Source organism: Perca fluviatilis, chromosome 16, assembly GCF_010015445.1.
Source record: "Perca fluviatilis chromosome 16, GENO_Pfluv_1.0, whole genome shotgun sequence".
NCBI lineage: Eukaryota > Metazoa > Chordata > Actinopteri > Perciformes > Percidae > Perca > Perca fluviatilis.
Window position 1 is genome coordinate 13,498,847 of NC_053127.1, and position 24,618 is coordinate 13,523,464.

The 24,618-nt window shown below is 39.0% G+C and overlaps 1 protein-coding gene across 3 annotated transcripts in view; it reads left to right on the forward strand.

Moving 5' to 3' along the window:
* The first annotated feature begins 231 nt into the window (after nucleotides 1-231).
* Nucleotides 232-24,618, forward strand: part of fstl4 (follistatin-like 4) — a 243,672-nt gene continuing 219,285 nt past the window's right edge. For 2 of the 3 annotated variants that reach the window (XM_039778070.1, XM_039778072.1), the window contains exons 1-2: nucleotides 232-526; nucleotides 15,089-15,248. In XM_039778070.1, coding sequence (XP_039634004.1) covers nucleotides 15,099-15,248 — 150 coding nt within the window. In that variant the 5' untranslated portion in view covers nucleotides 232-526; nucleotides 15,089-15,098. The remainder of the gene's footprint in view (nucleotides 527-15,088; nucleotides 15,249-24,618) is intronic. The other variant, XM_039778071.1, reaches the window with a different exon arrangement.

Below are 24,618 nucleotides of genomic sequence, written 5' to 3' on the forward strand. Positions count from 1 at the left end.
ACATTCAAAGAGGTTACCAACCCTGACATTAAGAAATAAATGAAGAAAAACATTTGCAAATAAGCTTCAGATTTTTTTGGGTTCTTGACTATTCTGTGGTCCTCACGAATGTCTAAACACATACTTAGACATGCACGCATGCACACACAGGTGTCGCTTTCCAGTGCGACGAATCTGCAGATGCAGCCGCACCGCATGTGGCGTGCAGCAGCTGACGTCAGGAGAAGAGCGGAGTGAGAGGAGTTGAAATAGGGCAGAGCAGGAGCGGAGCGCTGAGAGGAAACCTGCCGGAGGAGCTGAAGGATGGCAAGTCGCTGCTGAGAGTTGGGACGCGCTACCCGTCGCTACGAACGCAGCTGCTGCTAATACACCAGCCCATAATTAATCTAACCCTTTAAACCCTGCTGGGCGGGAGGAGAGGAGTGGAACTAAAAGAGCGCAGTTTGTTCTCGTCGCAGCGAGGAAATCTGTGGCACATTTGCTCAAATTTCCTTCCTTTCTGCCTTCTTGCCTCGGGATACCACAGGTAAGGTGGAAGCTGTATTTACTAATGCGGGATAGGGGCTCCAAGGTTGCTTAAGGGCGTATTTATTGTGTTTTACAAGTTTGGTTGTTTTGGGTGCATATGACGCTGCTGTATCCGTCACTATTTTTATTGGGAGTGTGAGTGAATGGAAACTGTAAAGATGATGGCAGCGGCGTGCTTTCATTTTAAATTAGTTTGTGAGTAGCTGAGGAGAAATGCATCAATAATAGAGAGAGCTCCGGAATGTACAGGCAGCCGTATAGCGCAGGGCGATGTCAATGACAAACTGTGACAGTGTTTAACTACACTGACTGCTATGTAGCTTATTGTCTGGCGCAACACGATGTGTGATTAATCATTCAATATGACCAGATGCCAGCTTTTGGTAACCCCGTATAACAGTGCAGTGGCTCTACCTGCTCGAAAACAACAGGCTAGTGTTTGATAAATGGCTTCAGTAGGACTCCTCTGCCCGGATGCGCCAGGTTTGCTCAAGCAGCAGAGGGACTGAAATGAAAACATAGTGAGCCACGGACATCCCTCGCTGGGCTCTCTGGCATGGATCACCGGTCCGAACAACCCCCACCTAACCACCCCTCCTCACCAGGTCCTCTTGCTGTCAGCCAATTTCTTCGGCAGGACGCTGGAAAGACTTAATCTTTTAACGATCAGTGTCTTATAAAGCCCATACACCCCTCATCTACTCACCAAGCATGCAAAAACTCTCAAGAATGAGGGGAGGGAAATTCCTAAACAAGACGAGATTTTCTTGTCTGATTGTGTTAAATGAGCTGCTTCAGCGCTCTCATGGGAAAAGCTTATCAGTGTCACCAGAGAGCCAGCACAGCGGTAGCAAAAGCCTCCGTGACGGCCAGCGGAGTGGGAAATGAGGATTGGTCGGCGCGCACGCCGCCGTGATATAGTGTATTGCGCCGGAGCTCTCCGTGGTGCTGAAAACGCTCCAGCCTCTTGGTCCCTTATGCTCCACTCATTGCTTTCCCCTCGCGCACCAGCCTTTCTTTCTGGGTCTGTTGGATTTCTTCTCTACTTGGAACCAGATATGGAGTCAACATCTAGCAACAGAATTACGGCCATTCATCAATGTGCTATCTGTGAAAAACCGTTTGTAAATTCTAGCCCTCCAGCTTTATGGGAGCCAACAGCTCCTCCAACTCTTAACTCAGGCACGTAGTCTCACTCACAAACACACATACGCACTTACATACAGCAGGCACATGCAGAGCTTTGGATCAATACATTGCCCTGGCACCTGAGTGAGAATATTAATGGCAGCGGTTCTCAGCTGGATCTGTTTGTACTGGGTCTGAACTGGTAATTTACAGGAACATAGAACCTTTAGGCATTAGCCTATATCATTGCAGGGGGAAAAGCAAGCATAGACACCTAATGTCACATATGATTTCAGGCTGAGAAAGGGACATTTTGTGTTCATGGATTAATTTGCCTTGGATTCAAAAGTTGGCTTTATTGCATTTTTTTATAGCTGAGAACAGGGTTGAAGCCACTACATATCCCACAGGCAAAGAGCATTATATCAGCACAATACCAATATATAGTTATATATGAACAAGTTCACAGATGAAGTGAGTTTTTATTTTTTTGTTTTTTAAATGACTACTGCAGGTTTTAGTTTTTTTTGGAGCCACATCATGTCCTGAACCCTGTCAGAGCAGTTCTGCAGCCCACCCTGGGTTCACAGTCAGCTGGTTGAGAAATGATGATGTAGCCCAGAATAGTGACTCAGTCGGGCTTATTACAGTTTGCAATCTGGTGTGTAACTTATTAGCTGTCTAAGAGAGAGCCTTTACAATGCAGTGTCCAGCAGATTATGGCTGCTTGTAGTGCTTTAGAGACAGCCTAATAGTGGGATGACTCACACACTTACAGATTGACACTGAAGACCACAAACACACAAAACAAGAAAGCATTCACTGTAACATTATGTACCTCCTATGTACCTCGCTAAGCACCTAAAACCTTGCAAAAGCCAGAACCCGCTTGAAGCAGCGTATGTGTATAAATGCATGTGTACAGTATGTCATGCATGTTAGTTGGATAAAGCTAAAATTTCAAGGATGGCAATAAAGGTCTAATCTTCTGCTCTGTATCCGGGCTGAGGAAGAGGTTTCACACGCTTCCACGGGTCTTGCATGATAGGCTATTCTTAGTGCAGCAGTCTGTTTAACTATGTCTTTAGGCTGGATTTAGACATATGAGCATAAGCATATATTTGACTTTTTGAGTGACGCTGGCGAAATATAAGCTGTAGTCAGCCTTCCCTCTCTAATAAACTGTTTAACAGTGTCAATACTTCTTTTGTTTTGTGGTTGTTCAATTCATAAAGGATACCTGGATTGAGTAGTTTTTTGTAAGAGTTGCAGTGTTGATGCAAAATAATGTATGCACATACAAAGTGACCCAACTCCCAGCTTAGTCTGAAATAAATTTTATAATATGATGATTGTTATACTTATATTGATCCTAGGATGGAAATTGTCTTTGTCCTGCTTCTGAAAGGTCAGAGGTCAGAGATCAGACTCAGCGACAGAACAGCAGATAGGAATTCAGTATCTTGCGCCGGGACATTTTAGCTGAGAGGCTGAAAACAGGTCGTTTTGCAGTCTCTCTACACACTTGACTTCCCGGCTGCTCACATTCCCAAATGCTAAAACAGAGGAAAGCTTGAGCGCTGGTGATAGATGCAGAAAAAGATTCACGGTCTTCTTCAATACAAAACTTCAAATTCAAGCAACACGAAGATATGTAGCCATCAGAGATATACCACATGCTACTGCTTTCTTGCTGCACTGCTGCCGTAGTGTTGGTCCAAATGAGAAGGACTATTTTGAAGTTGTAATTTGAAGGATTTTTGTTTGCAAAACAAAGGTCCAGCAGATAGATGAAAGGTTAAAGTGGTGTTCTACAGTATTTTGATTAAGTTCGATTAAGTAGGATTCTGTTTCTCTACATGTATTTCATAGCAAGGAATGGCAGCAGAAACTTGGCGCTTTCTTGTGCCAGTTTCAAGTGAATCTACTTTACTTGTGTTTTGCACACACGGGCCAGATGTCAAACCAAAAAGTGTTTGTTACTGAAAATCTTCAATGCAAGAGAGGATAGAGCCAGGTTTATTTAAAACATTCAGAACGCATGAATTATTATTACTGTGGTAGATAGTTGGAGTTTCAGGTGGAGTGTACACATGCAAATAGCCTAATAAATTAAAGGTAGGTGCTTCAGGCTCTGAACAATTTATTGTCCTTGTATGACAAGTCCATATAAGTTTTAAGTAGAATAAATTACATGTTTCATATAAAATATAATGCCCCGCTTGTGAACTGTTGAAATGCTTGGCATAACATCGCCTGAACCCCATGCAGAGCTTGTCTAATCAGGAGCAGGATTTATTTCCACACAACAAAGCTATCCCCCTCGAGTAAACCAAACCCACTTCTTCCTCCTTTTTTATTCTCTTTATGCCTGGTGACTTTGATTTGTTTGGCTTTGCAAATTTTTCGAAGAAGTATAATCAGCCGTACTCCAAAACAAAGGTAAAAATGCATTACAGATGGTGAGTCACACTCTTATGAGCTGCCTCTTTTGCCATACACTCGCATCCCGATGGGGCTGACAAGATTAGTTTTAAATTGAACTGATGAAACTCTTTCTCATGGGTTTAGCGGGGGCACACTGGCACTCACACACGCTCACACCCAGAGAAATATAACATGATTAGCATGAGGCCTATGACAATGAGAAGCACTTAATATGAATGACACTGAAACTGAGGGGGACCACTAACTTGCACCATTAGATTCTGTATCCTTTTTATTCCACAGACATATTACTGTGGCCGCCAGACTCACCTGATGAGTCCACTGTACTCCCTGTAGAGAGCAAGGCCACAAAATGTGGGCAACACGGTTCACTTGAAATTCTGATCACTAATGTTGAACTTCTAGAAATGACCTTTACCGCCGCATCCCATATGAACACAGCGGCTGAGCTCAGAGCATCAGCAGCGCAGCTCTGAGCAAAGAGTGCTTGATGCCTCCTCTGCCTGAATGGAGGAAACTGACGAAAGAGTCAGCTGAGAGGGATAAATGCGTAGAGGGGTTACGGAAAGGTCATCTGGCATATCTGTTTTCTGCATTGAATTTAGTCAGCCATCTGTCTGTCCCTTTTATGCAGTCAGTTCTCATTCCTCATCTTAAAACTTTATCGTGGTTTCTTTTGCTTTGAGTTGTTTTGTCATATCACATTTGGATAGGTGGTGTGATTCAAGAATGTCTTGAAATGTTACTTCACTCATATCAGTACATAACCTACTGTCTAATTCCTCCTGTTCTCTGAAAACATTCAACATGTCAGATGGAGAAATTCTAAAATTGAGAAGTCATTAATGATCAGCTTCCGTTGTATTTGCTTGTGCCGATTGGCAATTGGATCGTATACAATTTTAACTAACTTACTATCAGAACTGATATGTTATAAAAAATATTTTGGGTGGAGTGGCATATCCACGCACTGAGCCTCGTTAATTAGAACAAGTGACGAGTGAATTTTAAATATCTAAAAATCTCTTTTCCGTTCTCCATATGCGCTCCATATTCAGAAGTTCTGACTAATGATATAAAAGTTATTGAAGCAGGCTTTAAAAGTTCCGTTTGGTTTTACCCCTTGCAAACAGCTTTGCTGTTATTTTGAACAAAAAATAATGTGATTTCTGAATTAATGTGAAGCTTGTGGTGGAGCTACAGTAAGACACACATGACAAACACCAGGGCTGAGTGTGAGAGCCTGTCAACGAAGCAAACACGCCACAAAACATTTTAATACCTAGCTACAAATTCTAAATGTATTAACTTTGAATCTGTTAGAGATCATTTGTGGGTTTTTGGAGGATAATTTGCACTTACTTGTGTACAGTTGGAGTTATCTTGTAGCCAGCATCCAGTGAGCATTTAGGGCAACGTCGACAAAGGAAACAGTGAATTTGATCATGGTGTACGGATGTATCTTGATATTTCAGAATGTGTTATCAGAGAGGGATTCTTTGCCTCTTCACATGCATTGATTTCTGTCTTCTACAGCCACAAATGAGGCTTCAAAGAACAGCACGCAGCTATTGATGGCTTCTGGTGGTTCTTCAGTCAGCGATGATTATACGTACAAACCACATTTTTCACCACGAAGTGCCTCTGAAGAGCCATTGATGCTTTAAAGAGTGTTTTTTTTCTTCATTCCAATGCGGACCTCTTTCATGTTGTTTGCTAACACTTGTTGCTCTATAATTAGCAAACAGTCCTGTTAGTCAGGCAGACCAACCTGTTTTGGCTCTGCTGATCCTTCTGATATCCTTTTTGCTCTTGCAGCCATGTCATACAGCCTACGGGGGAATTTCCGGATTTAACAAGTCACTTGCTGTTTGTGTCTTTCAGCCCCACCTGACAAGCAGGATGTGGGATTTAACACCCAAGGGCTGCCGATCTGGTCACGGAAACTTGTCAGAGAAAAAGCCAAAAGTCAATATCAGTGTTGAGTAAGAAAGGTAAAGAGGCAGAGCAGAGGAAGAAAATAGAGTATGACACAGAAAGGAGGGGCCTCTTATTCTCTCTCTCCAGTCTCGAGATGGCTTCTTATTACTTCCATACAGCCTGAAGCTACGTCTCTTCTATAGAGACAGAAAGTGGTAAAGGGAAAGTGTCAGACAGCAATTAATCCTGAGGTAATGCAGAATATCCCAAGCTGATAAAGATACCTGGTCTTGCTAAAGCACCACAACCTGCAATGTGCTCTTTCCGAGGTCCCAGTGCCTTGTCTGGGAGGGAGACGCATTATTTTTCTCTCTTAAAAGTACATCTTACCTCAATCTGAAAATGCACACGTGCAGTTATTTCTCTGCAAAAACAATACATAATTTTTTCTATCACTGCTGCCATATGTTTTTTGTCACATTTTAATTGCTTTAATGGCGTCCTTGTTGTTGCTCACAATTATTTGCTCCACTGTTTACTAGTCTTTGTGTGTATCCCTCTGGCTTACGCCTGGTGTTAGTTTTATTGTGCCTTTTTTCTTCTACAAATTGCTGAACTTTTCTCACGTTTTTCTAAATTTTTGTCAATTTTTTTTCACCCATTTCCCTACTGTTAAATTAAATTAAAGAACCATGCCAGTGTTTTGCACTTTTTTATTAGTCCGATTACTACAAATCAGAAATGCTTTACCTCACAGCTAACCATTTTACAAACCACAGTGCTTTTTAAATGTATGATTAACTGCCATTCCAAGCAGCCCTTGGTTTCCATTCATTTCATTACGATATGAAAATAAGCAAACAGCAGACTCTTGAAATTGTCTTAAATAATAGTGATATTCAATATTTTTCTTATTATTATTATGGAAACCTGTGGGCCAAGTGAACAGGACGATTGTTGAAATAAACCATACTGATAAAGGTTAAACATGTCTGGATATTCCCTTTCTAGTTCAAACTGCTAACAGTCATCATTAATTAGATCTTTTCTTTCTTAATTAGTTCCAAATGTCTGAGTAAAATCCTATTAATGTGAGCTGTCTGGCTCCTTGGCTGATAAGGCCTGTCAGCTTTTAACTAGTGAGGTGTCAACCCTGTCTCCTTTCCAAGGGGCATTGCTTATGAGTCTTTTACATTAGAGTGAATGACAGTTCATAACCTTATCTTTCCGGGTGACTGTGCTGTATCAATCCTCTTTGGGAAACACCGCTTCAGAACATCCTTTGGAAATCAGAGATTTATCACATATCTTGTCATAAAGATAAATAATTAAAGGGGGAAAAAACCTGAAAGGATGTGTATCATGTTCACCTGGAGTGTCTGGAAGATAACAAGGGTTAGAGCGTGTGATCCAGATGCATAGCTGACAGACAGATTGACACCCCTGGTCTCTTCAGTATCTTCCCCAACCACACAGGAACAAGAGTGAAATATAGACGAATGAATTGCTGCCGCATCTAAGCGTCGTGACAAGATTTTGGGCAAAGGCGATCCCCTTGGTGGCTCTATTTCATGCTACATAGAAATCTTTCTGAGGAAGGGGCTGTTTGAAACCTGAGTGCAGGCAGATAGGCCGGCAGCCTCACGATGATAGCAGAAATTTTACTGAAGAGGAGCATCAGTTAGAGGCAGCACTCAGAGTAACAGCATGTAGAGAGGTTTGTTCCAAAATGGGCCATGCACCATTTGGGGGAAAAGTGACACCTACTTTTTACAAAATGATTGACAGCAGAAAATCTTAACCTTCTACTTTTAAAGGGTGGCAGGTTAACCAGGCTGACAAAACGCATAACTCTTTCAAAAACAGCGCTTTTTCTCATTAATTGAGGAATATTTTCTAAAAGTACATAGATGTAAGTAGCTCAATACAATGCTTCATATGCATTTTACTTTAGAGCAGTGAGCGTGTGGTGTTCAGCGTTCACAGATGTTATTTTCTCCCGCCCTCCTTTTTAATCTTTTTAAATACTCAGCAACTTGCAGGGAGGAAGCATGCTGAGTGGGGACTGATTGTCATACTGGAACTGCATGTGTCATTTGTAACTGTGACAGCAAACCTACCTAGAGTGCAGAGGCGGAACAGAAAACAGGAAGGAGAACTCAGCCTGATCACTTGGAATTTGTCTCAGAGCTCAGTTAGAGACCTTCCCTTGCTGCCATTAGGCTGTAGGGTTGCATGCAGTGATCATTTACTTGTCAATTTTTACTTACAGACTCAGTCTCTTGACAAAAAGCGTTGCCCCCCATTGGAAGGACCACATCATTTGTCAGTTCCTTCCAAAACAGTTTCATATCATTGTTAAAATAATATAAATAATTTAATGATGTGACAATGCTATGGTTAAAGTTTTGATAGGTTTAGGCACAAAAAAACTTGGTTAAGTTTAGGGTAAGATCGTGGTTTGGATTGAATAAGTGCTTTGTGGGGTTACTACTCAAAATTACTACTTAGTGTTAAGATTAGTGGAGTTTTGGCCCCTGGTTAGCTCACCTGGTAGAGCAGGTGCCCATATTTAGAGGTTTACTCCTCGATGCAGCGGCCACAGGTTCAACTCCAACCTGCAGCCCTTTGCTGCAGGTCATTCCCCTTCTCTCTCCCCTTTCAAGCCTAAACTGTCCTTTCCAGATAAAGGCTTAAAAATATCCAGGAAATAGGGAACTCTCATGGTCATGTTTAAAAGAACAATGTTGAGTATGAAACAGGAAATCTTAGGGGCAAAACAAGATTTGTTTTCTCTTTGTTAACTTTCCAAAGTCCCAATTAGATTGATGTGCTGTGGTGCACATCTTTCATCATTTTCTGGTAGTACCAAATGGTAAATTACACTAATTACTTCTAGACTATCTTGTAAAACAGCATACTATAAAGATTGGTATATAGCATAAGATTAGTATATACACTTTATAGTAATAGTGGACATGAGGATTTAGGAGATGACAAATGCTGTCTGGAACTAGTGACTGCGTTGTAAGCATTGACTGTAAATATTAATGGACAGAGCATGAGTGACGTCACCCATTGGTTTGTGGAGATCTGCTATGAGTCGTCGAGTTTGCCGTTACGAGCGCAGCCATCTTGGTTGCAGATGTGACGATTTTAGACGTGAGGGAGGAGCCATAGACTGTTGGGTGGTATCTGACTGTGACGTTAGCTGAGAGTTGGCAATGCTGCTTACACTCTACGTTACATTACACAATTTCACCGGCAATCTGGATGCAACTGCTGCTCAAAGCTAGCCTACATAATTTGAGGTAACATTTAGATTCGCTAGGTTTTAAATATATCTTTGGCCAATAGTTATATTACATATAAGACAGGCCACGAATTGTCAATCACATCACAGCCACGCCCTAAAACACCCCTGCTTTATTGTTGATTTTAAAATCAACAAGACCATAATTCAAAAAATGAACATCATTCTGTATTGCAGAAGACTTAAAACTAGCAATTGAGACCATAAACTAATTATGAAAATGTTTACTGAGGTAATAAATCAAGTGAGAAGTGGGTCTCTTTCTCATAGACTTCTACAGAAACCGACCTCCTTTTGCAACCACACGTGTCGCCCCCTGCTGGAATTCAGATAGAATGCAGGTTTAAGGCACCTCCACATTTGCAGCACTTTGCTGAACCGGATGTGTTGTCCATTAATATTAACAGTCTATGGTTCTTGTAATGGCTGGCTGAGGGGAATCTTGGCCATAGATTAGGATCAGTTTAATCAATAGATGATTTGATCTACATTCTACACCATAGGCAAATCAAGTCAAGTTTATTTATATAGCACTTTTCAGACACAGAGGCAATTCAAAGTGCTTAACATAAGTATAAACATATAAAACAAAACACTGAAATTGTAAAAATGCTTGAAAATGCTTGCCACGAAAGAAACAAGAAACATTAGTCGACATCTCTGCCGGGGGCCATTATGCTCACGAGGATCCATACATGATATTGCCGACGTATATCACCATTAGCTGCAGCCTGACAGTTTGTGTGTTCTCTTCAGAGCAGAGCTAGATGTTTTGTAGTTTCTCACGCTGAGGAAGAAATGGGTTTTGTGTTTAGAAGACTCAGAATTAGTCCTATAATAATCATGCAATTTTCATTTCCTACCAAAAGACAGACTAACTCCCCCCCTGGCTCAAGGTCAAATCGGTTCTAATTTAGTCCAATTTGGTGTCTTGATGTCTGCTTTACGTGTGTGTAATCATATTTTCTTGAAATGAACCGCTAATTCGAGTTCACCAGCTCGTGTGTTGATACTCAAATTAATAGACATATTCTTATATTGAGAAAACTGCTGGATGCAGAAATTCTCTAGGTCATATGATAGGTAGGCGGCATGAAGCTGTGGGATTACTTTTGTAATTTGGTTAGAAATTAGTCTTTTAAAATACTATTGAGATAAACATTTAGTTTTCCTTGTTGTATATTGTTTGGTCAACTGGTAACTTTGAACTGTTAGGAAACATTTGCATGAATACAGTATCTCTATTTGTAACTTTATTTCAGATTAAAGACCAGGCTTTTCAGACTTTGCAGTGAGCAATGATCTTTGCTTTTGACGTTTGCATGTGTGTTTCATGTGTCCATCCATGCATTCATTAAGAAATCTTTGCAGCCATTTAAAATAAAGCAGTGGGTGAAAATTAATATTTTACCTCGACCCAGAAAAAAAGCAGCTCCTGCTGAATATAGCTGATGCGTCTCAAAGGTGTGTGAGATGTCCCCTTCCTCTGAATGCCTCATCTTAAAATGTGACGGCTAGCAGATGGTGCTTTACTGTACCTGAGCGCTGCACATTATAGGCATTTAGCTGAATATTTCCTTCAGGGTTATATAAGAACACTTCAGTTCCTGGAGTTTTAGCATCCCAAAAAACAAATAATGGAACTCAAAACCTGGTTTAATAGTAAACATTTTATATTTATTATTCCTTATTGGACACAACTCTATCTTACATAATACAATAATCACAGCCAATATGCACATTGAGACATTGAGTTATGTGTTGCTGTAATCATTCTTCAGGTCCATACAAACCGTAAAGTGATCCCCTCGCCTTTTTCCCCCCGACATTTTTCATTTTTCACTTTTTTTTCATTTTTAAACCTATTATTACAAGCTTGTGATTCAACTAATAACTGGATGGTTCGGTTAACAATTTAAAAAGCCTTCAAACTAATTTCTCTGCTACATATATGAAGAAAATTTGAGTGACATTTACAGAAAGTAAGTGAATGAAAGGGGAGACAGACTGGCTGTAGGCAGCTCTACAGGGCTCCTCTGGCCCATAACAATACTTTTTTGTCCCGAAAATTGAAAGTTCTGAAGAAAGAAACATGAAAAATGATAGATAGGGATAGAAGGTAGCTGAGATTGGAATAGATTGTATTTAACTTTTAGCACATTGAGTCTGCTTAAAATGCAAGTCCCTCACTGAAGAAGTCTGATCTGAGCAATGCTGCCAAATGGTGCACAGGCTTTAAAGAGTCTGTCTCTTTAAGCTTTTTAATATGCTGGTCAAATAATGGCTTCCACATAGATTTTCTCCCTCCTGATGAATTTCAAAATGGACCATTGTGTGTGTGTGTGTGTGTGTGTGTTGTGTGTGTTCATGTGTACTCATGTATGGATGTGTCTAGTAGCTGTGTGTGCGCCAATGCCAGGGGGCCAGGCAGCACATTAAGACAGTGACTGGCAGATCTCATTTGGTGTTTAATTTCACAAGGGTGAGCTCTCATCTGTGAGGGCCCATTAGCCTCGGGCTAGCTAGCTGAATAATGTTGGTGGTTCCTTATCGAGAGATGTTTACACTGACAGGACCTGACTTTCTGTATGGTTTGCAGTGGTGGAAAGTGCATTTACTTAAATACTATAATTGGGTAGCCTACATTTCAGTACAGTATTTCATTTTTCATCAATATCGTGCTTTTTACACCACTACATTTATTTGACACTTCTTGTTAGTTTGCATATAATGATTTTAGAAACCTAAAATGAGCATCTAGGCACAGAAGTTTATTCTTGACCAACTGCAATCGGTATGTGTGACAAAAATATCCTCAACTCATGCGTCCTCTTACTAGCTTTCTTTCTGAGTGGGGTGTCTGTAATCTGTATAATCTGTATATCTCCTGCTATGTAAATAGGCAACTGTTTTCTGAGATGTTCACAGTATAAATTTTATGATATGATAATATATCAGTGTTGTGTTTCAACCCGTTCTCACTCCGAACTTGTAAGATACGGACGTTTGGACAGTGGCTGTCAGTGTCTGAAGCGACGAAAAAAACGCCCTTCAGCGTGTTTGTAGAACGTACCAGGGAGAGCAGCATCTACACAGAGTTTAGCGAGTATATAAAAGGGATAAATTCCGTGTAGGGAGGCTGGTTGGGGTGGTGGATGGGTCAAACACAGGACTTTCACCCAGGAGACCGGGGTTCGCGTCCCGCGTGTCTTTAACCGTCCCGTTATTCCCGCGAGTCACGGAAACGTAAGCCAACCCACAAGCTTTTCCTTAACCTAACTGCATCAAAAGGGACGCCAATAGTCCCGACCAAGCGCATTTAGTTAAAGTGCGTTATATGACGCTAAAGGAGACTTTTAGCGTTAACAACAACGACAAAGGCACCCAAGCGTCCGTATTTTACGAGATGGGAGTGAGAATGTGTTGCGTGTTTACAGCTTTTGCTGCTGCCCACTAGTGGCCAAAGAAATCAATGAATACAGCTTTAAGTTAAAGTACATTAAAAAAGTATGTGAATACAGGATTTAAATTTATTAAGTGTTTTCACATTGTGGTATTGCTACTTTTACTGTACTTAAGACAAGATCTGAATACTTCTGCTGATTCGTATCAAAAATGGTTTCATTTTACTGTTATTGCAATGCAGAAATTATTAAAAAAAAGTTAAAAAAGTCAATAAACAAGTCAAAACAAGAACAAGATTATTTTGTCAACAAAATTACTTTATTACATGGTGGTTAAATGATGGTAAAATGGTGCAAATAAATGTAAAGTAAATTTTGATAAAAAATGTTTTAAAATATATCAAATGTATCCTTTTGCAAAAATAGATATGTAAAGCAGATCAGCAGAGCAGCACATTCTCAGCTAGCAGGACCAGGGTATTTACAGGTCAAGGTGAATCACCCTTTTAATATTCAATATTCTAGTGAAGAGCTTCTGCAGACATTTTAAGCCATAAACGCCTGCACCGTTTAAGATGCATCACATGTTGTTGTGCCCTTGTTTAGTTCAGTCGCAAACTTTATGGCCACCTAATGGAAATTTGTTTCCAGACTGGTTCTGCAGTAAAACACACAATAAAGTCTCATAATAAAATATAAGACCACAGTAAAAACAATAAACACATTACCTGAAAGTACAATAATACACACACATCACAAACTGCCGTGTCACACAGTGTAACCATAAAGGCCCGCATCAGCTGATAAGACCACACAAGAAGTCAGTGCTTTGATGGAGTCCAATAAATATTTCTTATCAGTGCAAAATGCCAAGTTCTTCTGGAAGGCGTTAGACACTACAGGGGGTGGACACAATAACAGAAACACCAGTACAATGACCCTGCAATAAATACTACTTTTGTAAAGCTCATAGTATTCATTTTGTTTTGCCACTGTATCAGAAAGTCGAGCTAATTCAACACTTTGCTGCTTAATGTGTCTGTAGTTTGTGTTCTTGGTGTATTGGATCACAATTTAATGTGAAGTTGTCCTACTATTCCAGTATTTCCCCCTATGTACATGAGTTAGTGATATTATTCCAATTGAAATGATGTTTCATTGACTCCTGAGATTAGGTCCTCCAAAGCAGTACCAGCAGTACCATTTCAACATTTATTATTAAATTCCTGCTTGCCATTTCTAATATGATTTACCAAAGGAACTAGTCATTATCTGAAAAAACTTGTTTAGGTGCAGCTACTTCAGGTGTGCTTTTTACTCTCTAGTGTTTTAAACAACAGCACAGTATTAGTATAAAGTATTAGTCGGGATGCTTTGGGTATTTTTTCCAGAAGGTTTGTGTCAGTGTGTTAGTGTGTATGTGTCACAGCAGTGAAACTGATCTTCTGAGTTAATACACACTCCACCATTTGCGACTTCAGAGGGTTGTCTCTTTGTTGACATCAAAAGATTTTCTGTGTCCTTTGTAATACAGATAATTATCCCCATCAGTGTGGCCTTTGATGTTCATGTGGCTGTATAATGCTGTGTGTGCATGATCAGTGTATAGCTTTTGTTCCATTGTGTGTAAAATGTGTGCATTCATGAACATCATTTCAGGTTTTAGTTTTGCCCTTAACACAGAGTTATTGAAAGCCTATTTTCCTTCTTTAAGCCAACAACACATCTTCTCGTCATGTCATGCCTTGAAATAGCGACAAAAATAAGGCTTTCTGAACTCTCTGAAATTTGCTCTCCTCTGTCACATTTATCCTGCAGACATTTTTGCAACCAATTCTATACAATACAATGGTTACAATCACATACACTCCTATGCACATAATTAGTTTAGCTGAACGTGATTTCAGCTAATCTGTCTTTATCTTCTCTGTAGACAATACAATGATGTTATTTTTGCTTGCTTTGGAATGAAAGAACTGTTAAACCCACAATTAAATCGCAAGTTAAAAAAAGACATTGAAATGCATTTGAATACAAATAGGATTACGGGAGATTGAAAATCACAAATTAGGCCTGCAGATTTACAATTAAAGTTACATAGTAACGAACAACAACACAACTTTCACATTGTTCATTCAATAACATTGATAACAGAACATATAGATTATATCTAAGTTTTATAGTTCTTAGGTATGTCTGTTATAGACCAGTAAACTTTTCCATTCCCCTGATGAATATGAAGAGGATTATAATGCTGTGTAACTTGTTTTATTTTTGGAAACTGCAGTGGGGACAACAAAGAGAGTCTTAAGGCTTTGAGTGCAATGTGTTTTACTCTTCCACCCAGGTAGACACTCATGGGCAACCTGGGTGTTTGGGCCGTGGCTGTGGCCGCTCTGCTGGGAACCTCAGGGTGCTGGCTGGCTGAAGGGCGCAAGAGCAGCAGACGAGGCAGCGTTGATACAGCCACAATGCCACGTACCTCCTCCCAGGAACCACACTCCATGGTAAATATCCTGTACAACTCTCTCTCTCTCACACACACACACACACACACACACACACACACACACACACACACACACACACACACACACACACACACACACACAGTACTGCTTCCCACTGAGGACATCACCTTCACTCTCTATCAAGCTGGAGAAACACTTACAGTGATATGAATCAATCATATCAACCAATACCAACTCCTGTCTTGGTATCTCATATGCTATTACTGGGGGCATGGGAGAAGTCTGATGCATTTTAACTTATTGGTATACCCATTTTAAATTGTTAAATTCCAATCCCAAGACCATGAAGAACAGATGGATGTCCATGGGATCATTGTAAAGCACTCTGAATGTTACTTTGAGGTGTAAACACAGAAAAACACTGACATTTTTTTTTTTTTAAGATCCATTTTTTTTTCACATGTAAGTAGTTCTTTTGTAGATTATGGTGAACTTGTGTGTGTTGTAGCAGGGCTTTGCTATTGAGAACGAGGTAACATGCTAGCGTTAGCATTAGCGTTAGCATGCTAACGCTACAAGCTTTTTTTTTTTTCTTTTATTGTTCATTTATTCAGAACAAAGATATACAAACAAACAAGGCACAATCATGAATCCTTCTCAAAAAACAAAGCTATTGCCTCGGGTCGAGCATATAAAACAAAACCTAGGAGCTTATACCTTACAAAAACAACATAAGGAAAGATATAAAAGAAAATAAATAAATAAATGAATAAAGAGAAGGGGCTATCTCAAATTAAATTAAGATTTTCAAATAAATAGATCAATTCAAGGGCTTTTTTATCTTTAACACATTTCAATGACTTGCACAAAAGATTGAACTCATTCTTCCAATGGATCAGGGAGGGTTTGGTCTTAACATATCTACATTTATGTATAAAATATTTTGCTAGCAGCACCAAGTTGTTGAGAACAAAATCTACCTTCTTATCTTCAACAAAAACACCAAACTTTATATTCTTCACTGTAAGAGGTTTCCCTGGTCTGTAACCAGCTCTGCAAATCTCTCCAGAAGGAATGCACCGACTCAACATATATTGTCTTTTTACTGGATTGGGATAATATTCCTTCAATAGAATATTTCTAATAACTTTGTTGGTACATTTATAATCACAGAAATCAATTCCTTGGATACAGAGCTGCCTCAGACCAGGAGAAACCTTGGAATACCTAACGTCTTCTCTCACCATTGATTTCAGAGACATTGGTATAGCTTTCAACCATCTATCATAACGCTTGACATTGCATTGAAGTTGATATTTCTCACAAAACTCCTCATGCTGTAACAAGAGTCCATTACTGTCCATAAAATGAGCAATTGCCCAGATTCCCTTGGATTTCCCTTCCTCCATGTACACAGATTTTCTGCTTATCAATATGTATCTATTATTCTAAACTGGAGTATTATGAGGTGTGAAATTATGTTTGTAGATTAACTTCCAATAAAGAAGGACCTGTTGATGGAAATCAGAAAGTTTGACTGGTAACAAATGCATTCAAAATCACATTGCAGAAGAAAGTCTATTCGACCCATTTTTGAAAATATTAAATTGGGGAAAGTAAACCAAAAGGACTGCCTGTTAGTAATAAAAGATTTTTTTTTTTCATTATGTCAAAATCAATCACATTCGCACCTCCATCTTCAAAGTTTTTAACCATGTCGATTTTCCTTATGTACTGACATTTGTTTCTCCATATGAAATTAAAATTGATCTTGTTTATGGCTTTGATCATGTTTGTAGAGATGGGTAAGGAGAAAGCCGGGTATATAAGTCTGGATAAGCTGTCCATTTTGGATAATAAAACTCTCCCAAAAATTGTGGTATCTCTCTGCAGCCACATATTTAAGATTGATTTACACTTTTATATATTGTTCCATATATTTGTTTTGTCTGATGTTGTCTTATCCTTGGAAATAACAATCCCCAAGTATTTAACTTCTGACTTGACCTTTATGTTAGAGATTGCAAGGGATAATCATGTAGTGCTAAAATTTCACATTTATCTAAATTCACTTGTAAACCTGAAGCTCTTGAGAAGTGGTCAATAATTTGTAAGGCTAAAGGAATTTGATTTTAATTTTTTAGAAACAAAGTTGTGTCGTCAGCCAATTGATTTGTGGTAATTTGTCTGTCACTTACAACTAACCCTTCAGTACAACTATTCTGAATCAAAATGGACAACATTTCTGCTACCATAATGAATAGAAGTGGAGAGCTGCTGCAACCCTGACGAATTCTACGGTGGCCGGGAAGTGCAATGCAACATTACAAAGAATGAAACACTTTTACATTTTGGAAAACAAATTTACATTTTGGAAAACAAAATAACATTTTGGAAAACAAATTTACATTTTGGAAAACAAAATAACATTTTGGAAAACAAATTTACATTTTGGAAAACAAAATAACATTTTAGAAAACAAATTTACATTTTGGAAAACAAAATAACATTTTAGAAAACAAATTTACATTTTAGAAAACAAATTTACATTTTGGAAAACAAATTTACATTTTGGAAAACAAAATAACATTTTCGAAAACAAATTTACATTTTGGAAAACAAAATAACATTTTAGAAAACAAATTTACATTTTGGAAAACAAAATAACATTTTCGAAAACAAATTTACATTTTCGAAAACAAATTTACATTTTGGAAAAACAATAATTTTAGAAAACAAATTTACATTTTTGAAAACAAATTAACAAGATGCAAAACACTTTTACCAGTCCCGAAACAAATTTACAAATGACAGATTCTTCACGGAAAGGAATTATGTACCACATACCGGAAGTGATGAGGTTTTGTATACATGTCGCCTTGACTACGGCAGTTATGGATCGAATGCGTCAATAGAGCCGCCATCTTGGAACAGGGAGGCACTGCCTTATATACCGTCTATGGGCCTCCTTAATGCATCAGCGTCAATGTAGGCAAAGGTCTAACGGAAATAAAATCACTATAAATTCGTCAAAATCTCATGCGATGTTCTTGTTTTTTTTAAAACAAAAGACAGAGCGCAATTAATGTGTTAATACAAAGAATATTTATTATAATCAGTTCACAGATATGAGTACAAACGGAAACTTCACCCTTCTGAACTAAGAGGTTCTGCTTCAAAGTGAAGTTTAAACAGACTGAAATGTCCAGGCTACACCCCCACTAATGATTCATTTATTTCTGCATGTATTTATTTATTTAACGGGATTTTAAGTCGTGTGTTCGCCCAGTCCCGCAGTCCCGCCAGACTCCCTTTAGGAAACCTGTGATTTAAACTTCAGCCGGCTGTGACAGTCCGCTCCGTTTAGTCCTGGATCTGATCTTCCGGGCTTTTTTCCCTTCCCTCCAGCGGGCCCAGCACATACGGCCTGGGTTTCCAGCTGCGTGGTGTCGGTTTTGGCTCCCAGGAATGGGCAGTGAGCTCCAGGTCCTGCAGCTGCAGACGGACTCAGCTGCCCCCTGCTGTAGCTTCGATCCGGCCGGCCTGTCGATAACGTCCCTGTTTTTCCAATGTTTCCGTCAGGTCCGCGTCATATAAAAAAAACAACCCGACCACGCAAAGTCACCATAAACTTCATTCCACGCATACTCACTCACAACAACACAAATTGACTCGCTCACCAACAACACCTCATCACTTCCGGTATGTGGTACATTCCCTTTCCGTGAAGAATCTGTCATTTGTAAATTTGTCTGGGACTGGTAAAAGTGTTTTGCATCTTGTTAATTTGTTTTCTAAAATGTAAATTTGTTTTCGAAAATGTAAATTTGTTTTCAAAAAGGTAAATTTGTTTTCTAAAATGTTATTTTGTTTTCCAAAATGTAAATTTGTTTTTCTAAAAGCGTAAATTTGTTTTCGAAAATGTTATTTTGTTTTTCCAAAATGTAAATTTGTTTTCTAAAACGTAAATTTGTTTTCGAAAATGTTTATTTTGTTTTCCAAAATGTAAATTTGTTTTCTAAAACGTAAATTTTGTTTTTCAAAAATGTTATTATAAAATTTTTGTTTTCCAAAATGTAAATTTGTTTTCTAAAATGTTATTTTGTTTTCCAAAATGTAAATTTGTTTTCCAAAATGTAAATTTGTTTTCCAAAATGTAAATTTGTCTCGAGCTTTGTAAAAGTGTTTCATTCTTTGTAATGTTGCATTGCACTTCCCGGCCACCGTAGAATTCCCTTCTTAATCTCAAATCGAGGACAGGTGCCATGCCCTAGAGCTACCGAGCTATTGATTCCATCATAAAGCATCCCAATTATATTCATACATTTTTCCCCAAATCTCAAGTGATGTAAAGTTTTCAAAATAAAAGGATGTTCAACAGAATCAAATGCTTTGTAAAAATCTAAGAATAAAATAAACCCACTATCATGAATAATATCGCTGTACTCAAGTCAAAAACCTGATTGTGTCTCACCAATGATGGTCGACATACCTCCCTTTAGCCTAGTAGCCACAACTCCAGAGAGTAACTTGTAGTCAGTATTCAACAGTGTAATTGGTCTCATTATCTAAAATTCTCTTGTCCTTGCCAGATTTAGGAATCAAAGTAAATTAAACCTTGTTTCATAGATGAAATAAGTTCTTTCTTCCCTATACATTCTTGCAACGCTTTAAATAGTACATTTCTCCATCATTCCAAAAGAATTGATAGAAATTTGATGTGAGCCCGTCCGTCCCCGGAGATTTGTTCAACTTCATCTTGAGAATAACTGAATCCAACTCCTCGATTGTCAAATCTGACTCGCAAATATCTTTAAAGGGATCATCAATGCATGGGATAGCATTCTTGATTTTATCAAACAAATAATCAGCCTCTGCACCAGAATAATTTGAGGAGTACAAGTTGGAGTAAAATGAGAACACTTCCTTATCTATACTTCTAAAATCTTTACTTTCTACCCCATTTATTATTAAACTAGTAATTGAGTTTCGCTGCTGTCTATTTTTTTCCAAACTGCTAAAATATGAGGAGTTCTTTTCACCTGCCTCGATCCATTTTGCTCTTGACCTAATAAAGGCCCCCTGTGCTCTTTCAAGGTAAAGCTCATCTAACCGGACTTGTAACTCCATTAATTTGTTTGATAATTTAGGTCCAAATTTCTACAACACTGGTTAATTTCCCGCAATAAATTACTTTCATATTGTCTTTTTTCCCTATTTAATTCCTTGCAAAATTTTATTGTGAATTCTCTAATCATAAATTTAGTAAATTCCCACATACCAATATAACCTTCAATTGAATCATCCTTTTCATTAGCTCTAATGATTTCCCTAACCTTAATGCAACAATCCTCATTTTGTAACATCTTAGAATTAAACTTCCAATATCCTTTGTTTCTGGTTTCCCTCACTGTGGGTTCTAAAATGAGATCTATGAAACAATCATCAGATAGTGGTGCTTTAGAAATTTGAGTTTGTTTAACATATGTCAGAATGTTATCACTTACTAACCAGTAATCAATCCTAGATTTACTTTCTCCATTAAGTTTAAACCAAGAAAAGGTTTTAACCTCAGGATTAAGGAATCTCCACACATCAATCAAACTGTTGTCTGCTATAAAACTTTCTACAATGTCATTTTGCTTTACTTTCCATAAACTAGGAGGCATTCTATCAACCCATCCATCTGGTACCATATTCCAGTCACCCCCTGCTAAGATGTAATCGGTAGGGTACAATACAGTATTCTGTTTTGAGCATCAATATTATAGCCATAAACATTGGTTATTATAAAGAATAAACTTTCCACCTTCAATACCACTGTCAAATAATGTCCCTCTCCATCGGCTCGATGAGTCAATATTTCTCCAGGGAACTTGTTGAAGCATATCTCCACCCCTCCAGATCGGTTAGAGCCATGACTAAATAAGATTTTGTCCACCCACTGATTAGTCCAAAAAGCTGCATCAACTTCAGAAGAATGAGTCTCTTGTAAAAACAAACAGCGAGATTTTTGCCCTTTACAAAACAAAAAAAAGTGCTTTTCTTTTAACAATGTCTTTCAAGCCCCTAACATTCAAAGAACCCAAACAAATTTTCTCATTTACCATGAACACCAGAAATGAGAAAACAAAAAAAGCTAGTTTAACAGTAGTTAGCTTAATTCACTCAGACCAAGAAGGAAAAAAAAAACGCGTAGGATTATGGGGAAAGTTTCATCCCTCCAAAAGTTTCCACTGCTTTAAGACCAGAGACCTTCAGCAGTTCCTTCAGCTTAATCTGTCATCACTAATCCGCCGTCCGTCGATGTATCCATGTGGACCTCGAAAGAAAGCAAGTTTCCCGGACCGCCTTGCTTGTTCAATTAGAGGCCACAACCTCCGTCTTTCTTCCCAATCCTCCCGTGGAAGCACCTCGCCAAAACGAATGCCCTGCTCTTTACAGACCAAAGAGATTTTGGTCCGACGCCACATTTCTTCCTTCACCCATCTTTTAGTGAAAAGAACGATGATATGCCTGATCTTGTTTTCAATCTTCTTTCCGACTCTGTGGACAATGTCCACTGCTTCTTCCAGCTTCGACCCCATATCCGGAGCGATCATAACCAGGATTTGGGTGACCTGCGTACGGATATCTTCATCTTTTTTCTCTTCCAAACCTTTTATCCGGAGGCACCACCTCATCCTGTACCTTTCTTGTTCTTTGACTCTATCCTTAAGCTCACTATTCTCTTTGCAAAGAAGGTCGTTTTGTTTCTCCAGATCTTCTACTTTCTTTTTACATTCTGTCAGTACCTCCGTGTTAAACTGGACAGTCTTCGCTAAGCTAGCAATCATGGCGCTACTTTGTTTTGTTCGCCCACTTAAGTCAGCTAGCTTTACATCCACTCTCTTTTCCAGGGCCAGTATTGCCTCCAAAATAGTCTTATTAGAAACCTCATCACTCTCACCAACTTCATTAGACTTGGCCTTCTTTTCCATGGGTTGCTTGGTAGGTGTCGGCGGTCCCTTTTATTTAGCAGAGATACATCCATAGCATAGTCATCCTCCTCTTTACGCACGTTTTCTATTCGTTAGGCGAGGATTTCCTTCCTTTAGGATCTATTTTAAGTGTTGCTGGTTTAATGACACGTTTTGGCTCCATTTTCACACTTCAGAGTGGACATTCAACAACTTCTAACTATACTTTGGGACTACTTGTGAAGAGCTCAGAAAAAAACACCACTGCTCAACCTGCCATCTTGCCGGAACCCGACGCTATGAGCTAACGGTTGCGGTTAGCCAGCAAATCCCAGAAAAAGTGTTTTTTTCATAATATGGGCACTTTAACGTTAGCTAATTTCTCATAGCGTTAACCTAAACTACGTATAACTATGCCTTACGTTATCTATGTGTACATGACTACAGTCGACTTGAAATTATGTGACACCACCTGGGTCTACTCCACTGCACAGTGGAGTAATGAGCTAGCTAAGCGTTATCCATCTAGCTATACATGTTATGCTAACTCAGTTTTCTGAGGTCCAACAGGCTAGCTAGCTAGCTAACTAATGTTAGCTAAAGAGCTAGCCAACTTAGCTCTCAACTTTGGACAAAAACTTTCTTTTCGGTTGGGACATTCGGCTTAATTAAAGTAGCCTACAATGGTGGACGAATGCACGCAGAAGGATGTATGTTGTGGCATACATTCTACACCTAACTCGGCTCTATTTGATTAGGGTTTTATTGTACTTTTGTTAATGTAAAAACTAACAACACCAAGCAAGTAGCTTTACATATTCTAATGTCACTTTTTTTGTGCGTTTAATTTTTAAACTCTGCTTCTGGTTGTTCATATATTTACAACAGTTTTGAAATAATTGCTTAAACACTCAATGGGCAGATTTCTGAATGAGTGTGTCTGGTGGCATCTATCATGAATGGCAAGAATAAAAAAAAAAAAGACTTGCCCTGTAAACAAATAGGTCCTTGCCAGCAAGAATGATGCCTTTAACAAATGTTCTCTGCATAACAGAAAGATAAAGCCCTAACAGGTTCTCAAAAAGACATTTGCACAGACAGACACATAGGCTACTACACAGCCCTGCGGTTGTCCTAATTCTTTGTGAAATTAAGCATGTAAACCCCCTGGTTTGTTCTAAGTCAGACTCACTTTGGGCTTTGCCAAGTTGGCAGCAGGCTGTGGAATTTAATTTTGCCCTAGTGGTTCTGTCCCCTGAAATCCCTTGACACAAAAAAACAAATTCCAAGGCACCCCCTCCCTTCAATTCATCTGGCCAGAATTGGAACTCAAAAAGCTGTCAATTGGCACCAAAATTTAAAGTCGACCCTGGGGAGAATAATTCGAATCCGTGAATTTACAAGACTGTGCAGGATGCATTCTCAAAGCCTTTGGGAATGAATACATTCTGCCTAATTTTCTCCCCCCCCCAAAAGAAACCCAATACAAAACATGTAAACAGAGGAACAAAAGAATATCTTAGGAGTGTAACAGACTGAAAAAAGAAGAGTGAGAAATGTGGCAAAAAAGTCTAGATGAAAGCCTTTTGATATTAACCTTCAGGATTAAATAGATTTAGGAGCTTCTGTTGGTAAGGGCTGATGCCGAAATCGTTAGACAAATTCAGGGAACCACAAGAGACTTGATTGTTTATGACTAAATTACTAACCCTGCGGTGTTAATCGCGTCATGTCCTGGCTCCTGTATTACGGTATGGACCTTTTTCACAGCAGACATTTTGACTTGTCATAGTAGGAAAAGCACAGCTGAAATTGTTAACCTTAACGATGGCTCAATTCCATCAAGTGTCCCAGTGAGCTATTTCAGTGAGTCAGCATGAACAATACCAGGGCCTCTCCTAAGTGGAATGCAGCCATCATTAATGGTTTTGAATACACTTGTGCTTTTCCTACTATGACATGTCAACATGTCTCCAAGGTCTATTCATTTTGTGATGTGTCGGTATGTAGATCTTTTAAAAGACATATAGTGTTGAAATAAATATACCTGTACAAGTAGTTATGTCTGTCGTTGTATTGGATTGCACCTCTTGTGGACATAATGCGCAAAAATATGTTGGGCCATGTCCATACCCATGTATTTCGTCCGTTCCCGCGTCCGTCCGTGTGAAATGCGAGAGCAGAGGATATTCATCATGTGAAATTTTAGCAGCAGGACTGCATATAGGAGAAACACTGATATATACCATTTTATACCATATACCTACCTTAATGCTTCTCTAGACATCTACGCATAAATATTGTCTTAACATTGAACTGTGATGGTACAGGTGTATCTGCGATGATGTGCTGATGCTGCAGCAGGCATGGTACTGGAGTTCTTGTGTTGGTGGTGAGAATTGCCCCAGCATACTGACAGCCAACACTGATGAGCATGAAACGCTCTA